This window comes from Moschus berezovskii, chromosome 8 (assembly GCF_049115385.1).
Source record: "Moschus berezovskii isolate FMDL1 chromosome 8, NW_MosBer_1.0, whole genome shotgun sequence".
Classification (NCBI taxonomy): domain Eukaryota; kingdom Metazoa; phylum Chordata; class Mammalia; order Artiodactyla; family Moschidae; genus Moschus; species Moschus berezovskii.
In genome coordinates, this window is record NC_142467.1 from 94,500,953 (window position 1) to 94,519,927 (window position 18,975).

Genomic DNA, 18,975 nt, shown 5'->3' on the forward strand with positions numbered 1-18,975 from the left:
TAAGACTGGGAAGACACACAGACGTCCCCGTTCTGTGGGTCAGGAGTGAGCCAGGCTGGCTGAAGGCTATAGGACCCAGAGGTCGACTGGGACAGGGCTGTTGAACCCAATGGAGGTTGGACATTAGTGCCAGGACCTTGAAAATGTAGGAATATGTCAGGTGAAAAATACCCGAAAGCACATCCTGGGCAGAAAATACAAAAGTCTGGAGGTGTGTATAAATCAGACATGTGTTCGACTTCCCTGGTGGTACAGTGGATAAGAATCCACCTGCCAGTGCAGGGGATATGGGTTCGATACCTGGGCCAGGAAGACTGTACATGCTGCAGAGCAACTAAGCCAACGTGCCACAGCTACTGAAACCTGTGTGCCTAGAGCCTGTGCTCCACAACAAGAGAAGCCACTGCAGTAAGAAGCCTGTGAACCGCAGCAAAGAGCAGTGTCCATTCACCACACCTGGAGAGAGCCTGAGCATGGCCATTAAGACCCCGTGCAACCAAAAACAAAAAGTAATAATCAGAAAAGTGCTGGGAACGACCCAGAGTGTACAATAATGCTGCTGTACCCAAAAGGGTCAGGGTTGGACCAGAGATAAAGAGAAAGATCAGACCTCAGACGGATCAGAAATGCCTGCATGACAAAGGGGGCGTGGGAGCTGGGACTTTGAAGAATGAAGAGGAGTTTGCAAACAAAAACAGTAAGGCATGGAAACTGAGCAGAGAAGCTGTGGCCTGAATTCAAAGAACATGATGATGGCATAGCAGGAGAAATGACTTGAGGAGTAAAATCAGTAGATGTCAGATTTCTCCAGAGCCAAGCAGACTGCCATTCAAGGCCAAGAAACCCAAGGCAAATTCCCCCTGGCTCCTCCAAGCTGTATTAGGCCTGCTCCAACCACTGTTCTCTCTCCTCCGTGAGTCACAGGTACTGTCCACTTGGTGGGGATGCCTTCTACAAGTGGTGCTGGGGTCTCAGACCAGGCTTGTCCCTCTCTGTGCCTCAGTTTTCCCATCTGAAAAATGGGAATGTCAGAAGCCACTTTTGCTGTTTGTGTTCATCTCAGGAGTGGGAAGATTCCAACAAACAATGTGAAGGGAGTAAACAGATAACAGGAAGAAAGGAAGAGAGAGAGCAACGGAAGGGAAAAGACTTGCACCCCTCCTCCAGGCCAATACCAAGAGACCAGGTCCAACATTATTATTTTAGAACACAGTGGAGCTGTCGAGGATTAAGAAATGAGTGGTGATTTGCATGTGATTTGCATGTGATTTGCATACTGTTTGTTAAATGTCAAAAAAGGCCTGAAAATGCTTTCTCCCACCCCCACCTCAGGCAAGAAGCAGGAAATTCTCCCCCTTCTTCTATCAGGGACCTGTGCATGGACTGGGGACCCTTCAGTTGAAGGATGGCCAGGGCAGCAGACCCGAGGGGAATGGGGTGACCTTGGATGCTCCATCTGTAAAATGGGTCACAATCCTCACCACCACTGACAATCCTTTCAGTTGGCAGACTAGAGTAAGTGGAGGCCAGGCACAGACCTTGGGACATAGTGAGAACCAAGGATGGAGCTGGGGTGACTATTAAAAGCCCCACTTTCCTACTTGGTCCTGGGGGTAGGGGTGGGGGATGGGGAGTGGGCAGGTCCCTTAGCGTTTGCATGACCCACCGAGGCTGAAACCAGGCAGGAGCGGGGGCCTGAGCTGCCTGGCCCCAGGGGGAGGAACACCAGCCCTGGAGAGGCTTGTCTGAGGGGAGGCTAGCAGAGCCCCACAGGCCTGGTGCTGACCCCACCCAGTGGAAGACAAAGTCCGATCTGAGCGCTACTCTCCCCGTGGCCACGATTTATTATCCATCTCTCCCTACTCTGGGCCCTGCAGCCGACAAAACTCTTAATTAAAACATTTCTTCCCAGACTCCTGAGCCTCTGCCCTGTGACGCCAGCACCCAGGGGGGAACGCAGCCCTCGAGGGTACATGTGAATGGGCTACCCAGGCGGTGGGTGGACTGCACGGAGGACCCGATGCCCCGCGGCCGAAGATCAGAAATACAGTTGAGCTTCCACGTTCTACTTGGAGGGCCTTTTTTCTTTTTTCTGTCCCCACACCGCAGCTTGCAGGATCTTAATTCCCCAACAAGGGATTGAACCCTGGCCGGAAGCACAGCGCAAGCAGAGTCCTAACCACTGGACCACAGGGAATTCCCCACCCAGAGGGTCTCGTACCCAGAAGTCCTACAACACACTTCCTGGAATAGTCCGGATCACCCCCATGATTATCATCAATGTCTCAGCGCTCTGCCAGGCACAGACCCCCACCCATTCAACCAGAAGACCCTGTGCTGCAAGTGAAGGACGCCGACAAGGGAGCGGGCATGGGTACAACTTGCAGAGAGGTTTGGGGGAGGGGCACAGTACGACACTGGAGTGCTGGGAGAGGGCTGGGTACTCCAGTCTCCACCTTCAGTCATTTGAGATTTCGTGAGTAACCGGCCACACCCACCAGCTGAGGCTGTTCACAGTTGAGGGGGATTGCGGGGGCCCCAAAGAGGACAATGTGCTCGCTGGCTGGAAGAGGGAAATCCAAGACTTCCTGGAGGAGGCTTCAATCCCCGGTGGACTGGAGCGGAGGACACAGCTTGGGCAGAGGCATGCCTGAGAGAATGTTCAAGGCAGGAGCTGGTGATGCCCACAGCTCCCCTCCTCTCTGCTCTATGCTCTTCCATGTGTGACATCCTCCGGCTGCCTCCCAAGATGACACTGTGGATCCCCCTGGGCACTTGAAGCGCCAAGGTGGGAGCCATGGCCTTAGGATCACACAGCAGAACTGGAAGGCTGGCTGGCCTGGCGCAGCAACGTCCTCAGTCAGTGTCAAGGACTAGGGCTCCATCAGAAAGGTCCCAGGCGGTGGGCAGCAGCTGGGCAGGCCAGTGTTTCACCATCTATCCTGGGAGCCCAGAACCTTGGAACAGCAGGAGGGAGGGGATAAGACAATTTCAATCCAGGCCCCAATAAGAGGGTGAAAGACCAGCTCTCTGACCAGTCTTCCTTCTTATCTTTCCTCCTAATACCTGCCACCAGCTCCTCCCCTTCCATCACCCGGGTAGCCAGGGGAGCTTGGCACTTGGAGCCACCTGGTGGCATTTATAGGAATTGCAGGCAAAGAGTGCAACTACACCAAACATGCCAACCAAAGCCCACTCTTTCAATGGTAGGAGGGGGAGTAACAGAATCCGGAGCACATGAGCAATTTGCCCAAGGACACACAGCAAGTCAGGGCAGCATTACTCAGGGCCACGTGTTAGTTCAAAGGGAAGTGAGAACATGAGGTCAGTGACCCTACCCCGGGGTCTAGAAGTGTAGGAATATGGAGAGGGGTGATGGTCATCAGAGATGAGTTCCTTCTTGTCTCTGGGCCTCAGTTTACCCATCTATGGTCTCCATCATCTCCAAGGTCCCTTCCATGTCCCAAGTACTAGAGAGGCTTACCCTGAGTGAGGTCAAGGCTCCCAGGAGATTCCCCTCCCCATCCCAGCCTGCTCCTTCAGCCAGCACCTTTGGTCCCCTTAGCCATGGCTCCACGTCCTTCAACCCAGGTTACCTGCAGGAGGGAGACAGAAAGACACAGGTTACAGGCCAATGTAGCCCTCACCTTGACACTTAAGGCCTCCTGGTTTGCTTGGTATCCAGCCAGTGCATCTTTCTGCATCTGCCATGACTTGCTTCCACCCTAGAGATCCTCTCTCTTGCTTCCAGGAGCCACTAGGACTCCAGGAAGATGTTCTGAGCATCCTCTTCCTCACCTCCAAAGATCATACAGTCAATGAACATTTGTTGAGCACCTACTGTGTGCCAGGCACTGAACTGGGGAGACAGCAGTGAATAGGATGGACAACAACGCCCTCATAGAGTTTACAGTCTAGTGGGGGAGATGGGGTGAAAAGAATTAGTAAAATATTAGCAAAAATAATCAGTGAAATATAGACAAGTCAGTTCCAGGGAGAAAGATAAAGCAGGTGTTGGTGGGATGCAGTTTTAAACAGGTGGTCAGGGAAAATTACACTGAGGATAATCGACACTGAACTAAGCCCTGAAGGAGCTGAGGGAGGGAAGTGGAAAGCATTCCAGGTAGAGGGAACAGCAGTGCAAAGGCCCTGAGGTAGGACCACACCCAGAGAGTTGGAGGAACAGCAAGTTGACTGTCTCAGTGCAGCTGCCACCGCCAGGCACCATCAGCAGACCTCCCCTCCTCCACCAGTCTATCCTTCCTGCAGAGGGCGCCCGTGAGCACCTGAGTCAGGCCACACCCCTCCTCTGCCCACAGCCCTCCAGGGCTCCCATCTCCCTGGGGGGTCAAAGCCCAAGTCCTCCCTATGGCCCACAAGGTCCTGCATGACCTGCCCCAGCCCCTCCCTGCCCTCCCCTCTCCCCCCCTCGCTCACTCTGCCCCAGACACAGGGGCCTCCTCACTGTTCCTCCAACACACCAGGTCCTGCCCGAGGGCATTTGCATATGTTGTGCCCTCTGCCTGGAACACCCTCCTGCCTACTCTTGTTCTCTGTTTAATCAGCTCCTTCACATGGTACTCTGAAATGTCACCTTCTCTTAGACACCGCCCCTGGCCACTGTTGATAAGGCAGCAATACCTCCATCACTCTTGACCTTCCTGCAACTTTCCACAGCACTTATTACAACCTGATGTTTTATCACATATTTATTTGGTTCCTTGTCTGTCTCTCCCACTAGACTGACTGTGGACTCCGTGAGGGCAAGCCTAGTCTGGGTCCCTGCTGAATGCCAGTGCCCAGCACATGACCTGGCATACAGTAGACAATTAATGAATGCTTACTGGAGAAGGAAATGGTAACCCATTCCAGTATTCTTGCCTGGAGACTCCCATGGACGGAGAAGCCTGGTAGGCTACAGTCCACAGGGTCGCAAAGAGTCGGACACGACTGAGCAACGGAACGGATTGTATATTGAACATTGAGTGTGTGGGCATTTGTGCATCATTCAGCTGCTAGGCTTTGTCTGGCCACTGCCAGGAACATCCTCTCCCAGCACACCCCATCTCCTCCTACCCTTGAGACCCTCCCTCGAGAGGTCCTGGAGAGGCAAGCCCTCCTAATGCATCTTGAGCCTTCAGGACTGTCATCTGAGACTACTGCTCTCAAAATATCCCCCAGGGACTTTCCTGATGGTCCAGTGGCTAAGACTCTGAGCTCCCAATGCAGAGGGCCTGGGTTCGATCCCTGGTCAGGGTACTTGATCCCACATGCTGCAACTAAGAATTTGCATGCTGCAACTGAAAGATCACGCGTGTCACAGTGAAAATCAAAGATCTCAAGTGCTGCAACTAAGACCCAGTGCGATCAAATAAATATTTTTAAAAAGCCACCCCAGGCTTGGTGGATCAAGCCTCTAGAGGCCCAGCAAGCATAACCCCCATAAACTCCAAGATTACACAGAAAGGTCCAGTTCCTCCCCCATCCAGCATGTCTATCCTGGGTTCTGGGACCAGCCACTGCCCATCTCCTCCATCTCATTGTCCATCTAGCCAAGCATCAGCCTTCACCATTTCCCAAAGCTGTCCCAGGGCTCTGTGTGTGCTGTTCCCATGGCCCTTCTGCCCAACCCCCACCCTCCTTGAATTGGGAGACCCACTCATCTCAGGTTACCTTGGCCAGGGGACCTCTCTGGATATCCCCAGATATTAATGAGAGCCAGCCAGGCTCTCATTTCCTTGCCATCTCCCCCATGGGCCTGACTCACCCCTCGCCTGGGACCCAGCCAGGCCCCCTGTTCTCTCCCCAGCCCTGACCCACCACCTCCCATCTTCCACCCCAGCCAGATATCCAGATCAGAGCATGGGCAGCAAGGGTAGCAGGAGTTTGTAGGGAAAGCAGGGGTGGTGGGGGAAATGGATGAACAGAGAAGGAAGAGAGACATACATACATAGAGAAAAACAGCAGAGACAGAAATGAATAGAGACAGGAAGAGGAAAGGAAATGAAATTTAATAGGGACAGCATTCCCTAGAGAGGGATTGACGGAAAACAGAGAGATCAAGAGAAATGCAGGGGAGGCTTCAGAGAGGCAGACAGAGTGATAGAAGAAGAAAGCCTGCAGGGAGAACCGAGCAGCCCTCCTGACCTTTCCTGGCACCTGGCTCCCTCCATCCTTCCTTCCCAGCGGGTTCCCACAATAGCCAGTGCTTGGAGGGGAGAATGGGGGTGGCAAACAGGGGCGAGAAGGGCCCCTAGTCCACCCTCCCCAGCAACCACCATCCCACTCCACCCCATCCCAGCCAAGTTCTCTCCTCACCTCCCCCAAGCCTGACCCACTTCCCAACTTCCCACCGCACTGGCGATGCCAGCCAGGCCCAGCGGTGCCCCCCAGGCCCTATCCATCCTGACCCACCTCCCACCCAACCCGGGACGCCAGCCAGGCTCTCATTTCCTTGCCATCTCCCCCATGGGCCTGACTCACCCCTCGCCTGGGACCCAGCCAGGCCCCCTGTTCTCTCCCCAGCCCTGACCCACCACCTCCCATCTTCCACCCCAGCCAGGCCCAGCAGTGCCCCCCAGGTCCCGTCAATCCTGACCCACTTCCCAACCCACCCCTCCAGTTCCCCGTCGCCTCTCCGGAGCCCTGACTCACCCCTCACCCGGAACTCCATCCAGGGCCACCCGACCCCCGCCCCCAGGCCCCCGCCCCAGTTCCCAGGCCGCCGCCCCCGCCCCCGGCCACCTGGGGTCGCTGACGAGCAGCAGCACCGAGCCGTCCTGTAGGCGCACGTCGCGCACCGTCTGGTGGTCGTCCAGCCGCCGGGCGTTGTAGTAGAAGGTGCGCTTCCAGGAGCTCACTCCCTGGCCCACGAGCTGGGCGCGCAGGTCGCTGAGCGTGTCCCGAGGCCGCACAGTGAGCGGCAGCAGCAGCGCCTCGTCCGCCAGGTGCACCTTGATGTGGTAGCGCTTCCAGCGAGATAGGCCCCGCCGCAGCCCCTCCATGGCCCGCACCGGGCGCTCGGACCCGGCTCGGGGCCCCGCGCGCGCGCGCCCGCCCTCCGCACCCACCCGACCGGCCCGGCCGCCCGCCCCCGCCGCGGCCGCGCCCCGCCCCGCCCTCCTGGGCACGCCCGGCGCGCAGGCTGGAGGCCCCGCGAGGGCGGGGCGCGGTGAGGGCGCGGGGCCAGCGAGTCTCCCACCCGCAGACGCCCCTCGATTTACGCCGAGATGTATTAAGTGCCTACTGAGCGCCAGGCAGATGGGGGCGCCCAGGGAACCAGGGAATAAAATGTACAGAAAACAGCCGCATCATAAAGATAACTATGTGAATGCACACTGCATCCGATCGTGGGAAGTACCAGGCAGGGACCAGAGCTATTTCAGAGATCAGGGAGGGACCAGGCAGGGACCAGGCCTGCTATTTCAGAGATCAAGGTCAAGGGACGCCCCTCTGTGGAGGTGGCATTTGAATGAATATCTGATGAAGGAGTGAGCCAGCCACGTAAAAGGTCACAATCAAGAGTGCTTACTGCATGCTGAGCTGGGGAACAGCCTGTGCAAAGGCCCTGGGGCAAGACCCTGCTTAGTGTCTTGGAGGAGCAATGAGGAGGCCTATGGGGCTGGAGCAGAGTGAGCTAAGCTGGGGGCGGGGGGCGGGGAATGCAGCAGGTCGTGCAGGGCCTTGAAGGTCCACACGGAGGACTTGGGCTTTTACCCTAAGGGAGATGGGAGTCCTGGAGGGAAGTGACTGAGGTTTCTATTTGTCACTCACATATCTGACTCTCATTTAGTCTCTTATTTCCTTGATGATACGTTCAACCAGTACTTATTCTATGTCCAGGCTGGATGAGTGATGCTGTGCACCAGAGAAATCTCAATTTAGGGCTATGCCTTCAAGGGTCACCCAACTGAAGGTCAGGGACACAGAGCTGGACACACAGATTCCCAGTGCTATGTGGTCAGGGTTTGAGTGGTAGAAGAGACCCCAAGCTGGAAAAGGCCAGTAGGGATAGCTGGCTTTCCAAATGGGTGGGCATGGAGCACTAGGGCTTTAGCATATGCGTAGGAGTTCAACACTCCCACCAAGGAATTACCTGTCCATGATCAACAACTGTTTAGTTGTATGCCTAGTGGGGATAAGCAAGAGTCAAGGCTTGTGGCCAGTGACAGTCAGGGGAGGCTTGTAAGCAGGAAATCACCTACTCCCAGTTCCATACAGTCTTCCCCCACCCTGGCAACCCCTTTCTCAGGCTCCACCAGCCTCTCCAGTCTTACTTATCCAAGCACCCTCTTCCTGAAAGCCTTCCTTGATTGCTGCTTGCCCCCATCCATCGCCATACCTGCCAGGACAGGACTGACCAGTTCTGGGTGTCCAGAATGTTGACTTGACCTCAGAGAGGCTGTCTGTACTTAGAAGCCAGTTACTGTGGAGCCCCGTGGGTGCTCCTCCTTCAGCAGTGACCAAAAGCTGGGGAGGGAGGCTGAAATCAGAACAGGGCAGTGGGCAGATCGAGAGTTCTGAGCCCGACCCTGACCCTTGCATATTTCTTAGGAAGGAACTTAACCTCTCTGGGACTCAATGTTGCCATCTGTCCAATGGGATTGTTACAAGGAATGAATTACTGCACGTAAGCACTTGGAAATGTTCCTGAAGCATAGTCACTGGCTAATTGGCTATGCTGAAAGAATCGTCAAGTGCAATTAAACCCCTCAAGGAAAAGCAAATAAAAACAAAAATAGCAAACAGGAAACAGAGAGAGAAAAAAACCTGCTCAGTGACAGATGGCCTTCTAAATACTTGATTTTAAAAAAGAAAAGAAAACTTCCCTTAATTCTCACATGGCACTATTTTCTCCCATTATACAGAGAAGTAAAGTGAGATTTGGGCTTCCCAGGTGAAGGCAGTGGTAAAGAACCCGTCTGCTAATGCAGGAGATGTGGGAGACACGAGTTCAATCCCTGGGTTGGGAAGATCCCCTGAAGAAGGAAATGGCTACTCACTACAGTATTCTTGCCTGGAAAACCCCATGGACAGAGGAGCCTGAGGTCTACAGCCCATGGGGTTGTAAAGAGTCCGACATGACTCAGTGACTGAACAACAGCAAAAAAGTGAGACTCAGAGAGGGTCATTTCCTTGAGGATACATGGTGAAAAATGGCAGAGCCAGGATTTGAACCCTAGCCACCCGGCTTCAGTCATCATGCTATCATCCACTTTCTATGCAGCTGCTTAGACAACCATCAGATTTCAGATGGAGATTTTAAAGGTGGCTAAGAGCAAATTTTGGAGAAGGAAACAGCAACCCATTCCAGTATTCTTGCCTGGAGAATCCCATGGACGGAGAAGCCTGGTAGGCTACAGTCCACGGGGTCGCAAAGAGTCGGACACGACTGAGCGATGGAACGGAACAGAACTGAAGAGCAAATTTAATTGCTTGGGGCAAGCAGCAGTGGCCACAGCACTGGAAAAGGTAAATCCTCATCCCAATTCCCAAGAAGGGTAGTACTGAAGAATGTGCTAACCATTGGACAGTTGCACTCATCTCCCATGCTAGTAAGGACATGCTTAAAATCTTGCATGCTAGGCTTCAGTATTATGCAAACCAAGAACTTCCAGATGTCCAAGCCGGTTTAGAAAAAGAAGAGGAACCAGAGATAAAATTACCAACATTCGCTGGATCGTAGAGAAAGCTAGGAAATTCCAGGAAAACAGGAATTCCAGGAAACCTCTGTTTCATGGACTGTGCTAAAGCCTTTGACTGTGTGTGCCATAACAAACTGTGGAAAGCTCTTAAAGAAATGGGACCTGTCTCCTGAGAAACCTGTATGGGGGTCAAGAAGAAACAGTTAGAACCCTGCATGGAACAACTGATTGGTTCAAGATGGAGAAAGGAGTACAACAGGGCTGTCTGCTGTCACCTGTTTGTTTAACCTGCACACTGAGCACATCATGAGAAATGGCAGGCTGGATGAGTTACAAGCTGGAACAAGATAGGTGGGAGAAACACCAACAACCTCAGATATGTGGATGATACCACCCTAATGGCAGAAGGTGAAGAGGAACTAAAGAGCCTCTTGATGAGGGTAAAGGAGGAGAGTGAAAGAACTGGCTTAAAACTAAATATTAAAAAAAAACTAAGATCATGGCATCCAGCCCCGTTACTTCATGGCAAACCGAAGGAGAAAAAGTGAAAGTCGTGACAGATTTCCTCTTCTTGGGCTCTAAACTCACTGAGGATGGTGACCGCAGCCATGAAATCAGAAGACGATTGCTTCTCGGCAGGAAAGCTATGACAAACCTAGACAGTGTTGAAAAGCAGAGACATTGTTCTGCTGACAAAGGTGCGTATAATCAAGGTTATGGTCTTCCCAGTGGTCATGTATGGTTGTGAGAGCTGGACCGTAATGAAGGCAGAATGCCAAAGAATTGATGCTTTTGAACTGTGGTGCTGGAGAAGACTCCTGAAAGTCCCTTGGACAGAAAGGAGATCAAACCAGTCAATCTTAAGGGAAATCAACCCTGAATATTCATTGGAAGGGCTGAAGCTGAAGCTCCAGTATTTTGGTCATCTGATGTGAACAGCCGGCTCATTGCAAAAGTCCCTGATGCTGGGAAAGATTGAGGGCAAGAGGAGAAGAGGGTGTTAGAGGATGAGATGGGTGGATGGCATCACTGGGAGATAGGGAAGGACAGGGAAGCCTAGCGTGCTGCAGTCAGTGGGGTCGCAAAGAGTTGGACACAACTGGGCAACTGAACAGCAACAACAACAAGAAGAAATTTAATTCCAGATGGGTCATCCCCCACCAAGCAAAAACAGAGAGAGAGAGAGACAGAAACAGAGAAACTACTAAACTATTAGAAGAAAACATGGAAGTTTAATAATAATGATCCCAGTGTGTTGAAGCATGAGATTACACCTTTAATGATTTAAAAAATTAATAACTGACTACATACAAATATAGAATTCCTATACACACACACAAATACTAGAAGAGTCAATAGATTAAGTCAGAGAAACTTTTCCAAGACATGATAGACGATAGAATGATTTCCTTAATATGTAAAGAGCTTTCAGAAGTCAATGAGGACCAAAAATCCAATAGAAGAGGCAAATGATATGAACAGTTTCTGAAAAGGGAATACAGCTGTCTTCTAAGCATATAAAAGGGAGTTCATTCTGACTTGTCAAAAGCTAAATATAAAATAAAACTACCACGAAATACTTTTTAAAAAATCTATCAGGTTGCTAATGATGAAAAAGTTTGATAATTCACCATGTTGCTGGGGTTTGGGGAAAAGAGAAGTCTCATGCACTGGGGGTGCATGTTCTAATCTCTCTGATTATATGTGTGACATGTTCTAATCTCTCTGGTAATAGCTATTAAAATGAGAAACTGCTGTATCCCTTCTGGGACTCTAACCAGGTGCCCAAGGACAGATTATAGCACAGCACACAGGCTGAGCAATTTACATGTAATCCACAAGGAATTCTGAGGCTGGTCTCACTGAGCAAAGGAGGGAAATGGGCGCAGAGGAGGGAGAGACTGAGGGTCCAGAATGCTGGTCGCACTGTCTCAGGCAGGGGTGGGGTGGGGCTGACTTTACCTGTGACACTGGTCACCACAGCCCCAGCCACCTCCCTTGTCAGGCTAACCTCCAAGTTTCAGGCAACGCACCTGTTGGTGTGCAGAACAGGTCAGAGCAGAATCAGAGACGCTCAGCTTTAACATATGGAGGCCGAGCCGGCCACGCCGAGCCCTGCAAGTGCTGGGTGCCAGTTCCAATTAATTCTGACTTTCTCATTAAGCCGTTAGGAAAAGCCAGGTGGCCGCAGGCAGTAGGCCCTCTGCCTCGGCCGCTGGATTAGAGGGATCATGGTTTCTGCCTCGAGATACTGTATTATCTGTCACGGGCAATTATGGGAGACCCGGGCGGGCAGTGCCAAGCTTGGTGAATCCCTGAGTTCTAGAACCTGGGCGGATCTGAATTGTGGAATCTCTGAAATCGTGGACACCCAGAATCTGAGAGTGCCCGGCATTCTAGATCTTCAGAATAATCTCCCCTCTTCCTGAACGTTCTAGAATCCTAGCGGGAATTCTCTGGCAGTCCACTGGTTAGAACACCGAATTTTTCACTGCCAGATCCTGGGTTCAATCCCTGGTCAGGGAACTAAGATCTCCCAAGAGGCACCGTGTGGACAGAACAATAGAATCCTGGAGCCAGGATCCTGAGTGGCAGCCAACACATCACTCTGGCTGTCTTGGCAGGCAGAGGAATACGTGGCAGTCAGAGGCAGAAGGCCTGTGTGTAGGTGGAGGCCTGCACCCCACCAATACTGCAGGTAGATAGGGAGGGAGAATGCTGTGCTAGCGTGGCCCCAACCTGTGACATAGTCATTGGCATGGCCAACTTATGAAATCACAAATACTTAGCCTCTTGTGACACAGATTTCTTGGCGAAACTTGTCCCCTTGGACCAGAGCATCTCTCAAACTGGAAACCCAGGGGCTGAATCTGTTTTTTTCTATTGTTTCTGTTGTTGTTTGGTTATTATGGCCCACATAATGTTTCCAAGAACTGGTGAATGAATTTTTCCATATAAGAGCTCCAGTGCATACCGTGGAACACTACTCAGCCATAAAAGGAATGAAATTATGCCATTTTGCAGCAACAATGGATGGCCCTAGAGATGATTATATACTAAGTGATGACGTAAGTCAGGCAAAGACAAACACCACACGGTTTCACTTTTATGTGGAATCTAAACTATGCCACAAGTGAACCTGTCTACAAAATAGAAACAGACTCACAGACATAGACCACAGATCTATGGCTGCCAAGGGGGAAAGGGGATACAGGAGGGATGGAATGGGAGTTTGGGATTAGCAGATGCAAGTTATTATAGAGAATGGACAAATGACAAGGCTCTACTGAATAGCACAGGGAACCATATTCAACTATGCATGAACATGCTCAGTTGCTAAGGCATGTCTGACTCTTTGGGACTCCATGGACTGTAGCCTCCCAGGCTCCTCTGTCCATGGGATTTTCCAGGCAAGAATACTGGAGTGGGTTGCCATGCCCTCCTCCAGGAGATCTTCCCACCCCAGGAAACAAACCCATGTGTCCTGCATCTCCGCACATTGGGCAGGCAGATTCTTTACCTCTGAGCCACATGGGAAGCCCATATTCAACTATATCCTGGGATAAACCACAATGGAAAAGAATATTAAAAAGAAACATGTATAACTGAGTCACTTCGCTTTACTGCAGAAATTAACACAACATTGTAAATCAACTATCAGTTCAGTTCAGTTCAGTCGCTCAGTCGTGTCCGACTCTTTGCGACCCCATGAATCACAGCACGCCAGGCCTCCCTGTCCATCACCAACTCCTGGGGTTCACTCAAACTCATGTCCATCGAGTTGGTGATGCCATCTTATACTTTGATTAAAAAGTTGAAAAAAAAAAAAAAGACACTCTAAGGACTTCCCAGGTGGTCCAGTGGTTGAGACTCCTTTTCCCCAATGCCAAGGGCTGGGGTTTGACCCCTGGTCAGGGAACTAGATCCCACATGCTGCAATGGAAGATTCCACATGATGCAACAATGATTGAAGATCCCAAAGATCTTAATGTGCTGCAGTAAGAGCCAATGCAGCTTTATTTGAGTCTTTAAAATGACCCTCAGATCCCTAGTGGTGAGTGGAGAATTCTCAGGGGATCCCACTGACCCACAGGTTAATGGATGTGCTTGTAGTTATAAGGATCAAAGAGATGGTTTCTGAAACTTACTGAGTCCATTGGCTGTATGCCAGGCAGTGTTCAAAGAGCTTTACAAACCCGAACTCACTTAATCACTGAACAACAAATCTATGAGGCTGCTATCATATCAGACCCATTATACAGATGAGGAAACTGAGTCCACAGCCTGAAAAGCAGCACCAAGTAAGTGCTTGGGTTTAGCAGAACCTAAAATCTGCTCAGTCACCTCTGTGGACACCCATTCTTGTCTCTCCAGAGAGTATTGCCTCTGGCATCCCAGGAAATTTTCCTGAATGTTTTGGTTCTCCAGTTTCTTGGGTGACTCAATGCAGAACTGCTGGGAAAGGAGAGTGTGGCAAGTTTCTGGGTGCGTGGAAATATCAGACACATAGAGACAACCCCCCCCGCCAAGCCTCTGACACACACACACACACCACACACCTTGAGACAGAATGAGACCGAGACTGGCTAGATGCACACTCCCAAGATAAAGCCAGACACACCCGTTTCAGAACACTTGTGCACACACACACCCAGACCAAGGAAAACACACCCCAAGACAAGCAGTGCTATGCACAGGAGACATGCCCAGGGCCTTGGCATGGGGGTGGCAAGGTTACAGGGATTCTGGACATCCTTGATTCCTGCGAAACCCTGCTCCAGCCTTCATCTCCATCTCCATCCTGGGGTCGGGCCTCCCGCTAACGTGGCAGTGGACCAGTAAGGGAAACGCAGGTGGAGAGAAAAGGACTGGGGCTTGCCAAGAGGCCAGGTAGGGACAACCGCGGGGCAGAGTGTGGCTCTCTGGCACCATCCAGTGGCTACGTGGTGGGGGGGCAGGGGTCACAGCAGCCCCTGAGGTTCAATATCTTTGCGTCTCCAGGTCCCTCTGCGTCTGCTTTTGTCTCTATCTGGGTCCGTGTGTGTCTCTCTCTGCGTCTCAGTCTCTCTGTCTTTGTGCATTGCTGTCTCTTTTTCCTTCCGAGTCTGTCTGTTTCTGTTTCTCTGCAGCTCTGTTCCTTCTCCATCTCTCCATCTTTTTTTTCTCTCTCTCCCACTCTTCCTGCTCCCCCGCCCAACTGCTCTTCCATGAATTAGCCGCCTCTGTCATTAGCCTGCAGCTGTGACTCAGTCCAGGTTGGGCATGAGCTACCAACCTACCAACCTTATCAGCTCTGCTAGCCAGAGTGCTCCTACCGCCTACATTCAGGTCTTTGGAGCGGGGGTGGGGGGACCTCATGCCTGGAGTCTGCAGCGGGTTCCCCCTGCTGTTATCTTTGTCCAGATAACTTGGCCATGAGCCCACCTTGGCTTGCCCCTTCCCTAGGACTGGCTGCTTCCAGTTCCCTGGAGACAGAAAGTGCTGGTTGCCTTTCTGGGATAACAGACACCTTTATCCCTACTAGGAACCTGAGGATCCCTTCAACTGCTGAAGCCTGCCATCCCCTCCCCCACCCCAGTGCCCCCAAATCACCTGTGTCTGCTGGCCTGATCCCTGACCCCATTGGGACCTCACAGGTCATTCTAAACCCAACTCACGCACATTCCTGCTTGCTAGGTTCTTCTCAGATTGCTGCACCCATTCTTTCCCAGGGGCTCCTGCACATTCTGTTCCCTCTCCTGGGATGTCTTTCCAGTCAGCTCCTTCAGGAAGCCAGGCTCACTCTACCTCCTGCTTGAAACACTCCCCATGGGCTTCACAGAGCAGATCTGTCTCAGTCATGGTCACTGCTGTGTCCCTAGCACAGAGCCTGGCACACAGGAAATGCCCTGGAAGCCGTTGCTAAACAGACGAGCTCTCTCCGGCTTCCCTGCTGGCTCGGTGGTAAAGAATCTGCCTGCCAATGCCAGGAGACCTAGGTTCCATCCCTGCGTCCAGAAGATCCCCTGGAGAAGGAAATGGCAACCCACTCCAATATTTTTGCTGGGAAATCCCATGGACAGAGGAGCCTGGCAGGCTACAGTCCATGGGGTTGCAGAGAGTCGGACAAGACTGAGCGAATATGTCGAGCCCAGGCCACCCACCTTGTCTTGCTGAGGGTGTGGGCCTTGACCTAACAGACTGCATTTCACCCTGTGCCCTGTTTTCCCAGGGATGGGGGCGAGGAGACTTTTTCTGGGCTGCCTGTGAAATTTGCCCTGCTGGGTCTCATTTCAGCCGAGTCTGTAAATATTCGGTCCGCCGGGGCCGGCAGGGGAAGCTTCAGTGTGTTTTACGAGCCTCCCCATGGGTGCCCACCGCGAAGTTTCTGTGGCTGGCTATGTGGGGCGCCCGGCAGTTTCACGGCTGGCTGGTGCGAGATGGATCTGACTGTGGGATTGGAGGCAGCCGCGAGGTATCATCAGCGGCTGCCGGCGCTTAACCCCTCAGCGAGCGGCTTTCAGACACCGGAACAGGGCCCCTTGTTTGAAAAACTGCTAATGCAGGGTTATAGAGCACAGCTGTGGTGGGCACGGGGGCAGCTCCAACCCCCTCCCCAAGACTGCAAGGAGGCAGAAGGTCCTGATTTAGACCTGGCTCTTCTAGAAGAATGGACTGCAACCACAATCACTGGCTAAGCACCCACGGATGCTGGGTCCTGTGCAAAGCACTTTATTTTTGACTGTTTTAAAAAATACTTTTATTTTAGAGACTTCCCTGGTGGTTCAGTCACTAAGATTCTGTGCTCCCAATGCAGGGGGCCCAGGTTCAACCCCTGGTCAGGGAACCAGATCCCGCATGCCGCAGCTAAGAGTTTGCATATACCTAGTAAGACCTGGTACAACCTAATAAGAGAAAATAATAATAATAATTTTATTTATTTATGACTGTGCTGGGCCTTTGTTGATGCACAGGCTTTTTGCTGGTTGCAGCGAGTCGAGGCTACTCTTTAGTTGTGATGCATGGGCTTCTCATTGCAGTGGCTTCTCTTGTTGTGGGGCACAGGCTCTAGAGTGCTGGCTTCTGCAGGTTCTTCTCCTGGGCTCTAGAGCACGGGCTTAATAGTTCTGGCGCAAGGGCTTAGTTGCTCCGCAGCATGTGGGATCTTCCCAGGTCAAGGATCAAACCCGTGTCTCCTGCACTGGCAGGCAGATTCTTTACCACTGAGCCACCAGGGAAGCCTGCAAAGCACTTTAAATGCATCAGCTCCTTGCATCCTCAGAAATCCCCCAGCCCGTTTTACAATGAGAAAACTCAGGGACTTCCCTGGAGAGCCAGTAGTTAAGACTCTGTGCTCCCAATGCAGGGGGCACATGTTCGATCTCTGGTTGGGGAGGATCTTGCATCCTGCGTGGTGTGGCCAAAAAAAAAAAAAGGACAGTGAGAAAAAACTCAGGCGTTTGAGGCAACTGGTTCTAGGTCATCCGGTTGGCAAAGGGTAGAGCTGGGATAACATTCTCCAGCCCTTGGTCTCACATAAGTCACCTAGCTCTCACGGGGGCCTCCCTGACAGAACCATAGTGAGGAGACCCTGGAAGCCACTTCTCAATCGTCAGCCTCCCAGGGGTGAATCAGATCAATGGGTCAGTTGGGCCTGGGAACCTGCATTGTAAATAAGTCCCTCCCTCGGAACTCCCCAGAGGTCCAGTGGTTAGAACTCAGAGCTTTTGCTGCCATGGCCCTGGTTCTCCTCGGTCAGGGAACTAAGATCCCACAAGCCACCATGGTGGTGTGACTAAAAAATAAGTAAGCCCATCCCTCCACCCCCAGGTAATTCTTACTAGAGGTGCTCCTTGGACCTTCCAGCAGCAGCCTTACTACTGCACGTGTCCAAGCATTCCAGTGTTCCCTCTCAATCTCAGTGGAGACGGTCTGCCACCTGGTGTTGACTGAAGACACTACAAGGTTTGGTGTCCCCCGCAGACATTCTAAACCAGCATTCTGCCAGGCCCCAGAAGACCCAAAAGGCCAGACCAGGAATGAAAACATGAAGATAGAGGATTTTAAGTCTTTATTGAATTTGTTACAATATCGCTTTGTTTTATGTTTTGGTTTATTGCCTGTGAGGCATGTGGGATCTCAGCTCCCTAACCAGGGATCGAACCCACACCCCCTGCATTGGAAGGCAAAGTCTTAACCACTGGGCCACCAGGGAAGTCCATAAGATACAGGATTATTGCGTCCTTTCTCTCTTTCTCCTCTCCATAGATTCAATAAGAATTTACTCTGTGTCTACCACGCTGGCTCCTTGGAAGAAAAGCTATGACAAACCTAGACAGCATATTAAAAAAGAGAGACATCACTGTGATGACAAAGGTCTATATAGTCAAAGCTATGGTTTTCCCAGTAGTCACGTATGGATGTGAGAGTTCGACCATGAAGAAGGCTACGGACCAAAGAATGAATACTTTCAAACTGTGGTGCTGGAGAAGACTCTTGAGAGTCCCTTAGACAGTAAGGAGATCAAACTAGCCAATCCTAAAGAAAATCAACCCTGATTATTCATTGGAAGGACTGATGCTGAAGCTCCAATACTTTGACCACCTGACGGGAAGAGCTGACTCATTTGAAAGGACCCTGAAGTTGGGGAAGATTGAAGGCAGGAGGAAAAGGGGACGACAGAGAATGAGTTGGTTGGATGGCATCATTGACTCAATGAACGTGAGTTTGAGCAAACTCTGGGAGACAGTGGACAGGGAAGCCTGGTGTGCTGCAGTCCATGGGGTCACAGAGAGTCGGACACGACTTAGTGACTGAACAACAACCATGTTCTGGGTGTATTAGTTAGACATGGATGTATTAACCATGTCTTTATTTTCTTGTTTCTGATGCTTTGCCATCTGGGGCTTCAGCCCGTCCCAGGGCCAGCTAATTCCCAGAGAGAGCAAACAAGTCACCCTAGGGTGCCTTTCACATGCAAACCAGCCGACTCAAAGCTCACATCCCAACTCACTCCTCTCACACTCGGCCTCACTATCCCCCTGCCCTGATCACCCCAGGGTCAGTGCCAGGCAGCTTTTTCTCGCGTTCTGTCATGTCTCTTTGTGACCTTATGGCCGTAACCCACCAGGCTCTTCTCTCCATGGGGTTCTCCAGGTAAGAATACTGGAGTGGGTTGCCATTTCCTCTGCCAGGGGATCTTCCTGAAATAGGAATCAAACCTGCGTCTCCCACATCACCGGCAGATTCTTTACCATCTGAGCCATCAGGCCTCAAGCCTGAGGCCACAGGTGGCCACTGTCTCACTTCCTTGGTCAGTACTCACGTCTGTGAACCTCCGCCCCCAACACAG

The 18,975-nt window shown here is 51.8% G+C and overlaps 1 protein-coding gene across 2 annotated transcripts; it reads right to left on the minus strand.

The window, feature by feature from the left end:
• Positions 1-1,826: 1,826 nt before the first annotated feature.
• TINCR (TINCR ubiquitin domain containing) lies at positions 1,827-7,071 on the minus strand. 2 transcript variants are annotated; one of them, XR_016038073.1, is made up of 3 exons: positions 6,745-7,057; positions 3,485-3,596; positions 1,827-2,957 (listed from the first exon to the last, which is right to left on the minus strand). XR_016038073.1 is itself a non-coding variant. In XM_055430660.2 (2 exons), exons 1-2 carry the CDS (start codon positions 7,002-7,004, stop codon positions 2,885-2,887), a joined length of 333 nt encoding a protein of 110 aa, XP_055286635.1. In that variant the 5' UTR covers positions 7,005-7,071; the 3' UTR covers positions 1,827-2,884. The 2 variants fall into 2 exon arrangements, 1 of the variants encoding a protein (XP_055286635.1); XM_055430660.2 differs by lacking the exon at positions 3,485-3,596 and having other exon boundaries at positions 6,745-7,071.
• Positions 7,072-18,975: the final 11,904 nt, after the last annotated feature.